At 37.3% G+C, this 13,225-nt stretch overlaps 1 protein-coding gene across 1 annotated transcript in view; it reads left to right on the top strand.

The window, feature by feature from the left end:
- ZYG11B (zyg-11 family member B, cell cycle regulator) overlaps window positions 1-13,225 on the top strand; it is a 90,956-nt gene that overhangs the window by 17,889 nt on the left and 59,842 nt on the right. Inside the window, exon 2 of the mRNA XM_058717365.1 lies at window positions 4,648-4,813. Coding sequence (XP_058573348.1) covers window positions 4,648-4,813 — 166 coding nt within the window. The remainder of the gene's footprint in view (window positions 1-4,647; window positions 4,814-13,225) is intronic.

The following is a 13,225-nucleotide window of genomic DNA, read 5'->3' as shown; positions in this document are numbered from 1 at the left end:
TTAGTAAAACATTTTGAATACCTTGCTGAAGTGTTTACACTTTATTCTTAAGGTCTTTGTTTTTCCAACTTCTTTTTTTTTTTAAGTTATTTATTTATTTTGAGAGAGAGAGAGAGAGAGCATGAGTTAGGAAAGGGCAAAGAGAGAGAATCCCAGGCAGGCTCCACACTGTCAGCTCAGGCCCTATGTGGAGCTCTAACTCACGAACTGTGAAATCATGACCTGAGTCAATATCAAGGGTCAGATGCTTAACTGTCGGGGCCACCTGGGCACCCCTGTTTTTCCAACTTCTAACAGCAGAGGAAACTAAATTTGCTGTGGGATAGGAAAGGGAATTTTTAGAAACTGGTGTTACAAACATTAATTTCTTGATAACTTCTGTTTTGTCTTAAAATTCATGCAGTGTTTGCCCTCTACATCATGTATTTGTTTCAGTACAAAAATGTTTGAAGTCACATATTGGTTACATAATTCCCTCTCTGCCATCCTCCCATACTCTTCATCCCCTCAAATAATCTTTGGATATGTTTAATGTTCTGTGGTGTGCCAAGTTTATTCTCTAGCTTTAGTTCCCTGGTACACCTCTGCTGGGAACCCCTTGTATGTGTTCCCAGCATGAGAACTGTGGTTATAGATAATATGGCACCTTCGAAACTTTTTTTTAGAAGTAGAGTAATAGGATAAGAGCTGTGCATTAAAGAACTGGGTAGGGCTGGATTGAATAGATTGCATTTCAATTAATTAAAAAGAACTTTCCTGGAGTACCTGGGTGGCGCAGTCGGTTAAGCAATTAAACCTCAGACTCTTGATTTCAGCTCAGGTCATGATCTCACAGTTTTTGAGATCAAGCCCCCACATTGTCGGCTCGGAGCTGGGTTAGGAGTCAGTTTAAGATTTTCTCTCTCTCAATCCCCACCTAACACCCCTACACCTCTCCCCCACTCACACTTACTCTCTCTCAAAATACACACACACACACACACACACACACACACACACACACAAAGAAGATTCTTTCTCGTCTCTCAAAAAAAAAAACAAACTCTCCTTTCTAGAAATTGTTTAGTCTTTGAACTGTGTGGATTGTTTTATGATCCAGATGAAGTCAGGGGCACCTGGGTGGCTTAGTTAGGTAAGCATCTGACTCTTGGTTTCAGCTCAGATCATGAGTAGGTTTGAGCCTTGAGTCACGCTCCGTGAGGAGGCTGCTTCGGATTCTGTCTCTGTTCCCATCCCCCCCCCCCCAAATAAATAAATTTAAAAAAACAACAACATTCAAATGAAGTCAGATTTGACCTCCTCTCTCCTCTGCTATTTTTGGTAGGAGTTTTGTTCTTACTCTGCCAGGGGTGTACCTAGTTGGTAAAGGGGAAAATCTCTGAGCAGGAATTTCCAAGAGATTCATTTTTTAGGCACTGAATTCCAGCTTCTCCTTTATCCTTTCTTTTTTAGTCTTCTGTGCTACTGTTATTTGTTTCAAAATAAAGTAGGGGGCGTCTGGGTGGTTCAGTTGGTTAAGTGTCCGACTCTTGATTTTGGCCCAGGCCACGATTTCATGGTTTGTGAGCTCGAGCCCCGGATCAGGCAGAGCCTGCTTGGGATTCTTTCTCTCTCTCCCTCTCTCTCTGTCCCTCCCCTGCTTTCTCTCTCTCTCTCTCTCAAAATAAATAAATAAACTTAAAAAAAATAAAGTAGAAAGCACTGGTCTCTCAATACTTCTGTATTAGCTTAAATTACTAGGATTCGGGGAATCATGGGAGTTTAGATATTGGCTTAGATAACCTAAGTATAGTTCTAGTTCTTTCACTGCTTGGTACATAACCTCTCTGTTCTTAAATGGGGGTGATTATCCTTGTTCATATCACAGGCCTACTTTTGAGTATAGGTGAGATACTGTATTCAACATTGGTATATAAAGTTGAAAAGGTAATATATTGCCATTGGATAAAGTTGTAGGCTCTGGAGCCACATTTCCTGGGTTTCAATTCTGGCTCCGTCCTTTACAAGCTCTGTGTTTCCAGACACACTGCCATTATCCTATGTTCTCTCTGGTTCCTGCTTTATCTCATTTAATCCTCACAACAACTTCATGAGATAGGCATTATGATTATCCCTATTATAAGTGAGAAAACTGAAGAACAAAAGTTTGGGTAATGTGTATGATGTCACACAGTTAGCAAGTAAGAAGTTAGGATGTGCACTCTAGCTCCAAAGCCCAGGTTAATTAATATTAGGCAGATACACTTCCCAACAGGAGAGCAACTATCTAGAAAATTCTTTGGCTTACCAATTAACAAGATAAAGTGGAATTTCCGTGAAAAGGAAAAATTTATGGGGTCCAAACCTCCTTGTTGAGTATATTTTACCACTTGTTAAAGAATGATTATTTAATATTATAAACGTTCATATATTACTTCCTGAGTTTATTCTGCTAAATGTCTTGTAAAAAGCATGTACTCATAAAGTTTGATATCTTCCCTCTGACACACAACTTTCATTTTTTTTCTCTTCTGCAAAATAAATAATTTTGACGTTTACCAACTGAGGTGGAAATATAGCTTGTTTCATCTGGGGGATGAATTTTAAACATTTAGGAAAATGGTACAATGAAGAATAGAAAAAGCAGGAAGAATTCATAGTTAAAACTTGGGAAATAAGATAGGTACAGTTCTATGTGGCAGCAGTTGAATTTGATGAATTATTTCCTTTGAAATTATTCTAATGTGTCCTTACTACATATAGCTGCAGAGGAACCTGGGATGTGTGGTCTTTGTTACAAGTGGTGGTGTGGTCAGGTAAAAATAAAAGGTTTTATTAACATAGAAACAGAGGACAGATATTAGGGTTGGCAGCCAATAGTCAATGTCACACTGGGCCAGCCATTTATGGCTTTTATGAAGTCTGTATCCTCATGTATAAAATAATATATTTGTTACTCACCTTACTCAGTACAAAATCAAATATGTGAATGTGAAAGCACTCTGTAAACTGTAACATGTAAATATTTTAATAACAATTTTTGATTATAGAAATCTGTGCTGAATAGAAAGTCTGATTTTTTTTTCGGAGAAGAAAACTGGTAACATCCCCAAAATTAACTACCATTGACATTTTGATGTATTTTTTTTCTAGTCTTGTATTTATTTACAGTTTCATAAACTTTTTTTTAAAAGTAGGCTCCATGTCCAATGTGGGGCTTGAACTCATGACCCTGAGATCAAAAGTTGCATGCTCTACCAACTGAGCCAGCCAGGTGCCCCTATAAACTATTTTTTACGACAGTTTTATTGAGATATAATTCACATATTATGCAGTTCACCCATTTAAAGTGTATCCCAATTCAGTGGTTTTTAATATATTTGTAGAGTTGTGCAGCTATAACCACAATGAATTTAGAACACTTTCATCACCGCCCCACAAAAAAAGCCCTATAGCCATGAGCATTCACTTCCCATTTTCCTTCAACTCTTCCTCCACCCATCCCTAGCATCCAGTTATCTACTTTCTGTCTGTATAGATTTGCCTATTCTGGACATTTTATATCAATAGAATCATACGGTATATGTTCTTTTGTGACTGGCTTTTTTCATTTAGCATACTATTTTTTTTAAGTTCATTTATTTGTTTGTTGTAAGTAATCTCTACACCCAATGTAGGGCTCGAACTCACAGCCCTGAGATGAAGAGTCACATGCTCCTCCAACTGATCCAGCCAGGTGCCCCACTTAGTGTACTATTTTCAAGGTCCATCCATGTTGTGTAATATATCAGGATTTTTTTTTTTTTTTTTTTTTTTTTTTGCTAAATAGTATTCCATTCTGTAGATATGCTATATTTTGTTTATCTGTTCATCAGTTGATGGACATTTGAGTTGTTCCTACTTTTTAGTTATTATGGTAAGTTTTCTATAAATATTCACATACAAGTTTTTCATTTCCCTTAGGTAGATATGCAGGGCTGGAATTACTAAGTTATATGGTAAAATGGTAGACTTTTTTTCCCCAAAGTGTCCACATCACTTTATATTCCCACTAGCAATGTATGAGAGTTCCAGTTTTTCTATATCTTCACCAACACTCATTATTTGACTTCCTGATTATAGCCACCCTCTTGGATGTGAGGTATTTATTTCATTATGATTTTGATTTGCATTTCCCTGATCGCTAATAGTGTTGAACATTTTTCATATGATTATTGGTCATTTATACTTATTTGGAGAAACATCTATTCAGACCTTTGCCTGTTTTTTTTTTTTCAACGTTTTTTATTTTTTATTTTTGGGACAGAGAGAGACAGAGCATGAACGGGGGAGGGGCAGAGAGAGAGGGAGACACAGAATCGGAAACAGGCTCCAGGCTCCGAGCCATCAGCCCAGAGCCTGACGCGGGGCTCAAACTCACGGACCGCGAGATCGTGACCTGGCTGAAGTCGGACGCTTAACCGACTGCGCCACCCAGGCGCCCCATCTCTTCTGCTTCTTGAAAACATGGGTCACCTGTTGTATTCCCACTGCCTAACACAATATCTAACATATGGTGGACTGAGTAAAAATACTTGTTAAAGAGTAAATGAATGTTTTGTTCTCTACTTTCCTGGAAACTAACTTGTTGGCTTTTGTATTCCTTTTATGTTTTTTCTGGACTCCAAGGAGGAGGCATCTCCGTATTCCTTACTTGATATCTGCTTAAATTTCCTGACTACTCACCTTGAGAAGTTCTGTTCAGCAAGACAAGATGGAACATTGTGTCTGCAGGAACCTGGAGTATTCCCACAGGAGGTGGCTGATCGACTGCTTCAGACCATGGCCTTTCATGGTAAAAACTAGACAGAGGAAACCAGAATTATGCGCTGTTAATTGGCATTGGATTTTGAAATGCTGCTGTGGCCATTTAATTATTTTCTTAGAAAAGGCCAGATGAGCCTGATTCCAGGAAAAGGAATTCATTTATTTTTGCCTATCCTGCCACTTACTGTGTAATTTGGAATAAGCATTTTTCTTTTCTAATCTGGGAAAATTGCTTTTTATCTTCCTTCTTCTTTTTCTTCTTCTTTGCTTTTCTCATGGCAAAAATAATTTAAACTTTCAAAATATCCATTTAGAAATTTGCTGGTATAAAATACCTTACATTTTTCCTTTTTTCTTTTGAGAGAGAGAGAAAACACACACACACACACACACACACACACACGATGAACAGGGGAGGAGCAGCAGGAGAGAGAATCCCAAGCAGGCTCCATGACCAGTGCAGAGCCCCACACAGGGCTCGATCCCACAACCTTGGGATCACTACCTGAGCTGAAATCAAGAGTCAGACACTCAACCGACTGAGCCACTCAGGCACCCCTACCTTACATCTTCATTTGGCAGTGGGAGAATAAATACTAATTAGGGAGAAACTAACTTCTGCTGTTGACCTTTGAATTGGGAAAGCGTCGCTTAATTTAGTACTTCTGTTTTCAAAAACAAATTCTGAACATAAATTGGGAAAGTCTTCTCTCTGAAATTCTGTTTACGTATATTGAGGTTTTTGTTATTTCTGCTTAAGTTTTAAGTTGAAAGGGATAATGTCTTTATATATTTCTGGTTTATAAACTCTTACAAGTAGAAAATAAAACTTGTCCATAAGTATAAAATAGAATGAAAGTGTGGCGATGATAACAACTATCATTTATTGATTGCCTGTTACATGCCAGACATTTTATGTTTTCCTTGAATTTTCTCAAAAACCCTCTAAAATAACCATTACTATCCCATTTATATATAAGCAGATAAAGTAACCTAGGTTCAGAGAAGTAACTTGTCACAATGCATCAGTCCTGGTTTAAATGTAAGTCTGTCTGATTCCAAATCTGTGCTGTTTTCACTGCCACACAATCTTTCTACATCCCCATTAGAGATATCCCTGCTCCTAGATGCCAGATAATGCTATACATTTTTGCTGTGGCCTTAAATATGTATATATTTATATATATAGTTTATATATACATAAAGTTTGAATCTAGATAATGCATTCCAAGGAAGGGTAGGAGAAATAAGGCTGTAATTGAGGCATTTTGGAATAATTTTGGAAAGAAGACGTCTGCACTCCTTTTTGCACTGGTTGCTCAAGTCTGTAGTCTGTTTGAATTCTTCCAGCCTGCCAAAAGGAACTAGGGTAAATTTCAAAGGTACTACATATGGTAAAGTTAAAGATCCCTTACAGAGCTACACAAGAATTTAAGAGATTATGACAGTGCCAACATTTCTTTCTTAGTCTTAGTTTAATGATTATGCTTAACATACTCAATTCACATATATATACATATAACTAATCTTGTAAATCAAAAGCATAAATGTTGGGGCGCCTGTGTGGCTCAGTCGGTTAAGCGTCCAAATTCAGCTTAGGTCATGATCTCACGGTTTGTGAGTTCAAGCCCAACATTGGGCTCACTGCTATCAGTGCAGAGCCCTCTTTGGATCCTCTGTCCCCCTCTCTCTCTGACCCTTCCCCACACGCAAATGCTCTCTCCCTCTTTCTCTCAAAAATAAAAAATGAACATTAAAAAAAAAAGAATGTTAACTAAAGTTTTAACTTTGCCAGATTGTTTTTGAAATATAACCACTGATAGGTAAGAATAGCAGCTAACAGTTATTGAATACTTATCACATACCAGGCACTGTGGCAAATGCTTTATATGGGTAAAATTATGGAAGTAATTTTTAAGTGTAACTAAATAGTTATACTCCAAAGTAGTGTCTTAGAGAGGCTATATGCTTCATCAGTGTGTTTTCTACCTCTCCTTTGCAAGCTGCTTTCAGATGAGGAAACTGAGGGTCAGAGAAATAACCTGCCCTCCAATTGTGTTACCCCAATGTGATTACCTGCCTTATTCACCAAAAAATGTTCTGAATTACTTAATCTCTTTGCAAAAATTATACCCACTTGCAGACAATCAAGGGTGGATACTATTCACCTGAAACTAATATAACATTGTATGCCAACTATACTTCAGTAGTAAAGATAAAAATTTAAAAAGTAGAAAGCTGTGGGAATGCAGGCTGGTGCAGCCACTCTGGAAAACAGTATGGAGATTCCTCAAAAAACTAAAAATAAATCTACCCTATGACCCAGCAATTGCACTACTAGATATTTATCCAAGGGATACAGGTGTGCTGTTTTGAAAGGACACATGTACCCCAATGTTCATAGCAGCACTATCAACAATAGCCAAAGTATGGAAAGAGCCCAAATGTCCATCGATGGATGAGTGGATAAAGAAGATGTGGTATATATATATACAATGGAGTATTACTTGGCAATCAAAAAGAGTGAAATCTTGCCATTTGCAACTACGTGGATGGAACTGGAGGGTATTATGCGAAGTGAAATTAGAGAAAGACAAAAATCATATGACTTCACTCATATGAGGACTTTAAGAGACAAAATAGATGAACATAAGGGAAGGGAAACAAAAATAATATAAATACAGGGAGGGGGACAAAACAGAAGAGACTCACAAATATGGAGAACAAACTGAGGGTTACTGGAGGGGTTGTGGGAGGGGGGATGGGCTAAATGGGTAAGGGGCAGTAAGGAATCTACTCCTGAAATCATTGTTGCACTATATGCTACCTAATTTGGGTGTAAATTTTTAAAAATTAAATTAAAAAATTATCCATTAAAATATTCAAGCCCTTTGGAAAAAGAAACAAAAAAATAAGAAAAAGTAGAAATCTGTGGGAAAAAAACCTTACAGTACTTCTAGGCTGTATTATATGTTACATGACAAGTTTGAAATTCAAGTTATGTATTTGTCAAATGTAGATTAAGAGATAATTAAAATATGAAAAATTGAAAAACAAGTGGATACTACTGATAATATGCAAAAGAACATACTGCCAATTCTTGTCACAATTTATAAAATTGTTTTATCAGTTTTTCTGTGTATTTGAAAATTTTCATAATAAAATGGAAGAAGTCCTATGAATACTTTTAGAATTTATAATATCATTTTTTCTAATAGCATAATGATTTTAGAAAATACTTAGCTTCTTTACATCAAAAATTCTTTCTTATTTACCCAATTCAAAGGGGTAATGATACTGGTAGCAGGTTTCATTAAAATAAGCCAGATACTGGGGTACCTGGGTGGTTCGGTTGGTTAAGTGTATGACTTCGGCTCAGGTCATGATCTTGGTTCATGGTTCAAGCCCCGTGTTGGGCGCTGTGCTGACAGCTCAGAGCCTGGAGCCTGCTTCAGATTCTGTGTCTCCCTCTCTCTCTGCCCCTCCCCTGCTCACGCTGTATCTGACTCTATCTCTCAAAAATAAATAAATGTTAAAAAAAATTTTTTTTTAAATAAAATAAGCCAGATGCTAACGAGTTTTGCTTATGGGGATCTTTGATTCTCTTGCTATAATCTTTGCTTATTCTGTGTCATGGTGCTAAAAACTTTCAAGGGAATGTGTGCATAAGAATTAGAAATCAGAATAAGAATTTTGTCATCTAATGGTAATGCCTCTGTAACTAATCTAAACTGATACACCTTGACATGTTCAGCCTTCTGTTTTGAGATTAAATTGAAAAGAATAATACCTTTTGAAACATTATGGATTTCATCCTTGAATAGTCAACTAGACTTTCTAGGTGACTGAGAGCTCATACTCCCAGAGTAGTACCCCACTTATCTGGAGCTCACATTGCTGGTCACCTTTGCTGTCTATAATCTAAACCAGAAAGAAACAAAAAATGCTGTCGGGCGAAATCCTTGCATTTAGGCTTGTGTACTTCACTTCTTGAAAGAAGCGCTTGAGGAAGCTTCATTTAGAGCACATTCTTGAATGGGAGTACTGAGAACTGTGGTAGAGTAGGAGGATCCTAAGTCACTTTGTCCCATAGATACTCCTAAATAATACCCACATCAGTGTAGATAATCTAGAGCATATTCTTAAATATACATGGTTCTAGTTACCTCGGGTCTTTTTTTTTTTTTTTTTTTTTTTTTTTGGAAAGATCTCTCTCTCTCTCTCTCTCTCTCTCAATGTTAGTTCATTTGAGAGAGAATGGGGAAGCAGCAAAGATGGACAGAGAGAAATAGAGAATCCCAAGCAGGCTTTCAATGCAGAGCCCGATGTGGGGCTTGATCCCATTGAACTGTGAGATCATGACCTGAGCTTAAATCAAGGGTCAGATGCTTAACTGAGTGAGCCGCCCAAGCGCCCCCCTTGGTTCATAGCAAACTCAGAATTGATCATCTAAAGGGGACAGGCTGCCAACTAACAACCCAAGTAGATAGTATGACAGTGAAGGAAGATTTAGCTTAAATATACTGTAGCAAGTACAATTATTGGTCATGGAAAAAAGTAGGCGATTCTTAAATATGTTCATTTTTGAAAGAAGGGGAAGATAATCCAGAAAGATTTCCTTCAGATGTAGTAATGACATTTAGGTAGTGCTTTCAGTTTGCAAAATGCTTTTTATATATATTGTCTTATTTAATCTTCATAGCAGTCCTTGTGAGGGAGACATAATTATTCCCATTTTATAGATAGGGAATCTTAGACTTTTGGAATAATTTGTCTAGTGTCAAAAAGCCAATAAATGTTGGAACCAGGACTTAAACACAGGACTGATTTCCAGATACCATGCTCTTTTAAAAAATTTTTGCTGTTAAAAAAAATAATAATAAAAAAAATTTTTAAAATTCTTTGCTGTTTTAATTCCATTACTATTAAATGTAGAACCTTAAACTTAGTTATTAGAAAACTTTACTTAGCACCTGGGTGGCTCAGTTGGTTAAGCCACCGACTTTTGATTTTGGCTCAAGTCATGATCTCACAGATCCTGAGTTCAAGCCCCACGTTAGGCTCTGCTGTGACAGATCCTCTGTATCCATCTCTCTGTCCCTCCTACCCCCTCCTCTCTCTAAATAATAAATAAATATTTTTTTTAAAAAAAGAAAAAAATTTACTTAATATAGATTGACCCAAAGACACCAGGAGTAACTATTTTACAAAATGTATGTATATGATACCAAATTTGACAGCACATTTTGTAATGCACGGTGATAGTCACTATAAGATTAAAATCAGTCTTAACTGAAGAGTCTAAAGTTTCATCTATAAAAGACAAAACTGACATTAAAAAATATGTGCAATTATATTTTGTGGTATAAACAGGAAAACATTGATCCTAACTCAGAATCTATTTCCATTTTTGGTTTGCACAAGGGTCCTCAACAGAAGATCCTTAACATATGTGTAGAGGGGGTTACTAGTGGGTTCAGAAGAGGCCCAGTAGAAGTAAAATGTATAAGAAGGAAGCTCCGGAGAAGAAGAAAATTATTAAACACCTGTTCTGTACCTGGTGTTATGTTAGGTATTGAGTGTACAATATTGAACACAGGAGGAATCTTGCTTTCATGGAGCATATTGTTCAGTAGGACTTGTTAACTTACTTAACTGTAATTAAGAAGCAAACCAACATATGGAATTACAACTTGTGATCAATTCTCTGAGGGAAAAAGAACATGGTTCTCTCAGGGAGAATAAAAAAAGAAGGCATCTACTTTAGATTGGATGGTCAGAGAAAGCTTCTCCAGGGAGGCAATAACTTGGCTGAGACCTGCATGATGAGGAGGCGTCAGTAATGTAAAGATGGGGTCTCTCAGCACTGCCCAGGAATTCTTGAATATTTCCCTGATCAGCTACCCAGTGCTCCTAAAATTTGTTTAAAACTGTTTTCCAGAGTAGCTCTACCATTTTATATTCCTACCAGCAATATATGACTAATTCAGTTTCTCCAAATACTTGCCAGCATTTGCTATTATTACTGTTTTTTGTTTGAGTCATTCTGATAGTATTTGAGTCATTTCTTTTAAGTATTTTTGCAGTCCTGCCCGCTTTCTCTTCTTCTGGGACTGCAGCGACATAAATAGCTCTATTCACTTTTTTTCCCAGTATATATATATATATATGTTTTTCTGGTTATTTAGATTTAGGTAATTTCTGTTGTTTTATCTTTTAGTTCACTGATTCTGTTGTTCCTTACATTCTGTTGTTGAGCTCAACCATTATTTTTCATTTTTAAGATTTCCATTTAGTTCTTTTTATATTTTCTGTTTGTTTGCTGAGGCAATTTTTCATTTCTTTTGAGCTTGCTTATAATTACTTATGAATTTTTATGATGGCTCCTTTAAAATCTGTCAAGGGATGTCAGGGGGCTCAGTCAGTTAAGCATCCAACTCTTGGTTTCAGCTCAGGTCATGATCTCACGGTTTGTGAGATCGAACCCCACGTTAAGATCTTCACTGACAGTGTGGAGACTGCTTGGGATTGTCTCTTTCCCTTTCTGTCTGCCTCTCCCCTGCGTGCTCTCTCTCTCTCTCAAATAAATAACATTTTTTTTAAAAAAGGATTTAAAATCTGTCAAATAATTTTAACATTTCTTTTATCTCAGTGTTGACATCTATAGATAGCCTTTTTTCATTTTGAGATCTTATGATAAGTGATTCCTTGGTATAATAAGTGATTTTTGATTGACATCTAGACATTTGAAGTATTATGGGACTTTTCTGTTTTAGTTTGTGTCCCTGACACCATTCCATTGAGGAAGGTAGAGGCCTTTTTATTGCCTACCTTGTTATTGCCAGATTGGGGTATATATTCTGGTTCCTCTCTTGACTTCTGTTGACACCCAAGACATGGGGCTTCTCAGTACAGTTATGCAAGGGATGGAGTTCTGGTTCCCCACTAGGATTCTACTGATATCTTCCTAGCAGAGAGGGATGTGACTACCTCATTTCTCTTCCCATTTGACTTCCACTGACATTTTGGGGTGAGGTGGCCTCATTACTGTTGGGCATTGGTGGAAGACTTGACTCCTCATCAGGCTGTGTATGAGACTATCCCAGCAGGGAGGGGAAGGGCACCTCATTACTGCCAGATGGATGTGAAAGTCCAAGCTCCCTGGATGGTATCCACTGCCATCAGAGGGGAGAAACTGGTTCTTATCACCCAACAAGGATGAGAGATCTGGCTCCCTACTCAGCCTTCTCTAACACCTTCCTGTGGGGAGATTGGGGCAACTAGTTACAGGTAAGGAGGGTAAAAGTCTAGGCCCCCCGCTTGGCATATGATGGTATGGGTGAGGGTGGGACCACAGTCTTTTCTGTGGTGGTTGGCTAAAGTAAAGTAGTTACTGCCTATACGTTTTCTGTCCAGGGGTGCATGGCTATCTCAGTCACTGGAACATATGACTCTTGATCTTGGGGTTGTGAGTTTGAGCCCCACACTGGGTATAGAGATTACTTAAAAAAATTAAATCTTTAAAATAAAATAAAAGTTTTCTGTCTTGTTAGGTTGCTTTCTTCCTGGTTCTTTAGCTAGAATGAACAGATTTGGGGGGGGAGGTTGTTTTTTTTTTTTTTTTTGGTCCCTGTCTGCATTTCTGGGTTGCCAACTTCTTCAACTTTAAGAGGGATATATGGGGCAAGGAAAAAAACTTCAGGAACTTCATCATGTCATTCGTTGGGTCCCAAGGTCCCTAGCTGATCTGCTTTTCTTCTCTTTAAGCATGATCGAGCCCCAACTCACCTTACCATCTTGTTTCTTGTCTTTCCCCACTTGCAGGCTTAAATCTCTGAGCATATCTCATTCCTCTTCCCCTCTTTATTAGGGAAACGTAGCTCTACCCTTTCTTATGTTCAAGCAGTGTAGAACTACTTGCCATTTCCTAACTATTTTTGTGCTTTCACATCTCTGAGGTCTTTGGGAGGGCATTTTTTAATTGAGATAAAAGTGACATATAACATATTAGTTGAAGTGTACAACATGATTTGATATATGTATGCTAAGACTTTGTTTATGCTGTTTATTCTTTCAATACCACTCACCTATCTGCATCCTTGAATTTTTCTTCATCTTTGAAGGACTTACTCAAAGATCACCTCTTCAATTGAATCTTTCTAGGTCTTCAGGCATAATGAGTTGCTTCCTTTTCTTTGTTTTCATGGTACTTTGTACTTAGCTCTGGTATACCATATACTTCAGTTTGTTACCATTGTTTGAGACTTCTACTCCATGGAATTTTGAATTCTTTGAGTTTAGGGACATATCCCATTTTTCTTTGTATATACATTTCCTAGTGTATAATTATTTGGCATGTAATAATTGTTTGGCATATAATAATTGCTTAATAATTGTTCAATGGCTGGAAACTTACCATGAATTAATTAATTAAATTAAC

Source organism: Neofelis nebulosa, chromosome 2, assembly GCF_028018385.1.
Source record: "Neofelis nebulosa isolate mNeoNeb1 chromosome 2, mNeoNeb1.pri, whole genome shotgun sequence".
Lineage (NCBI taxonomy): Eukaryota > Metazoa > Chordata > Mammalia > Carnivora > Felidae > Neofelis > Neofelis nebulosa.
The sequence above is the reverse complement of the archived record's forward strand: the minus strand, read 5'-3'. Positions and strand labels throughout refer to the sequence as shown.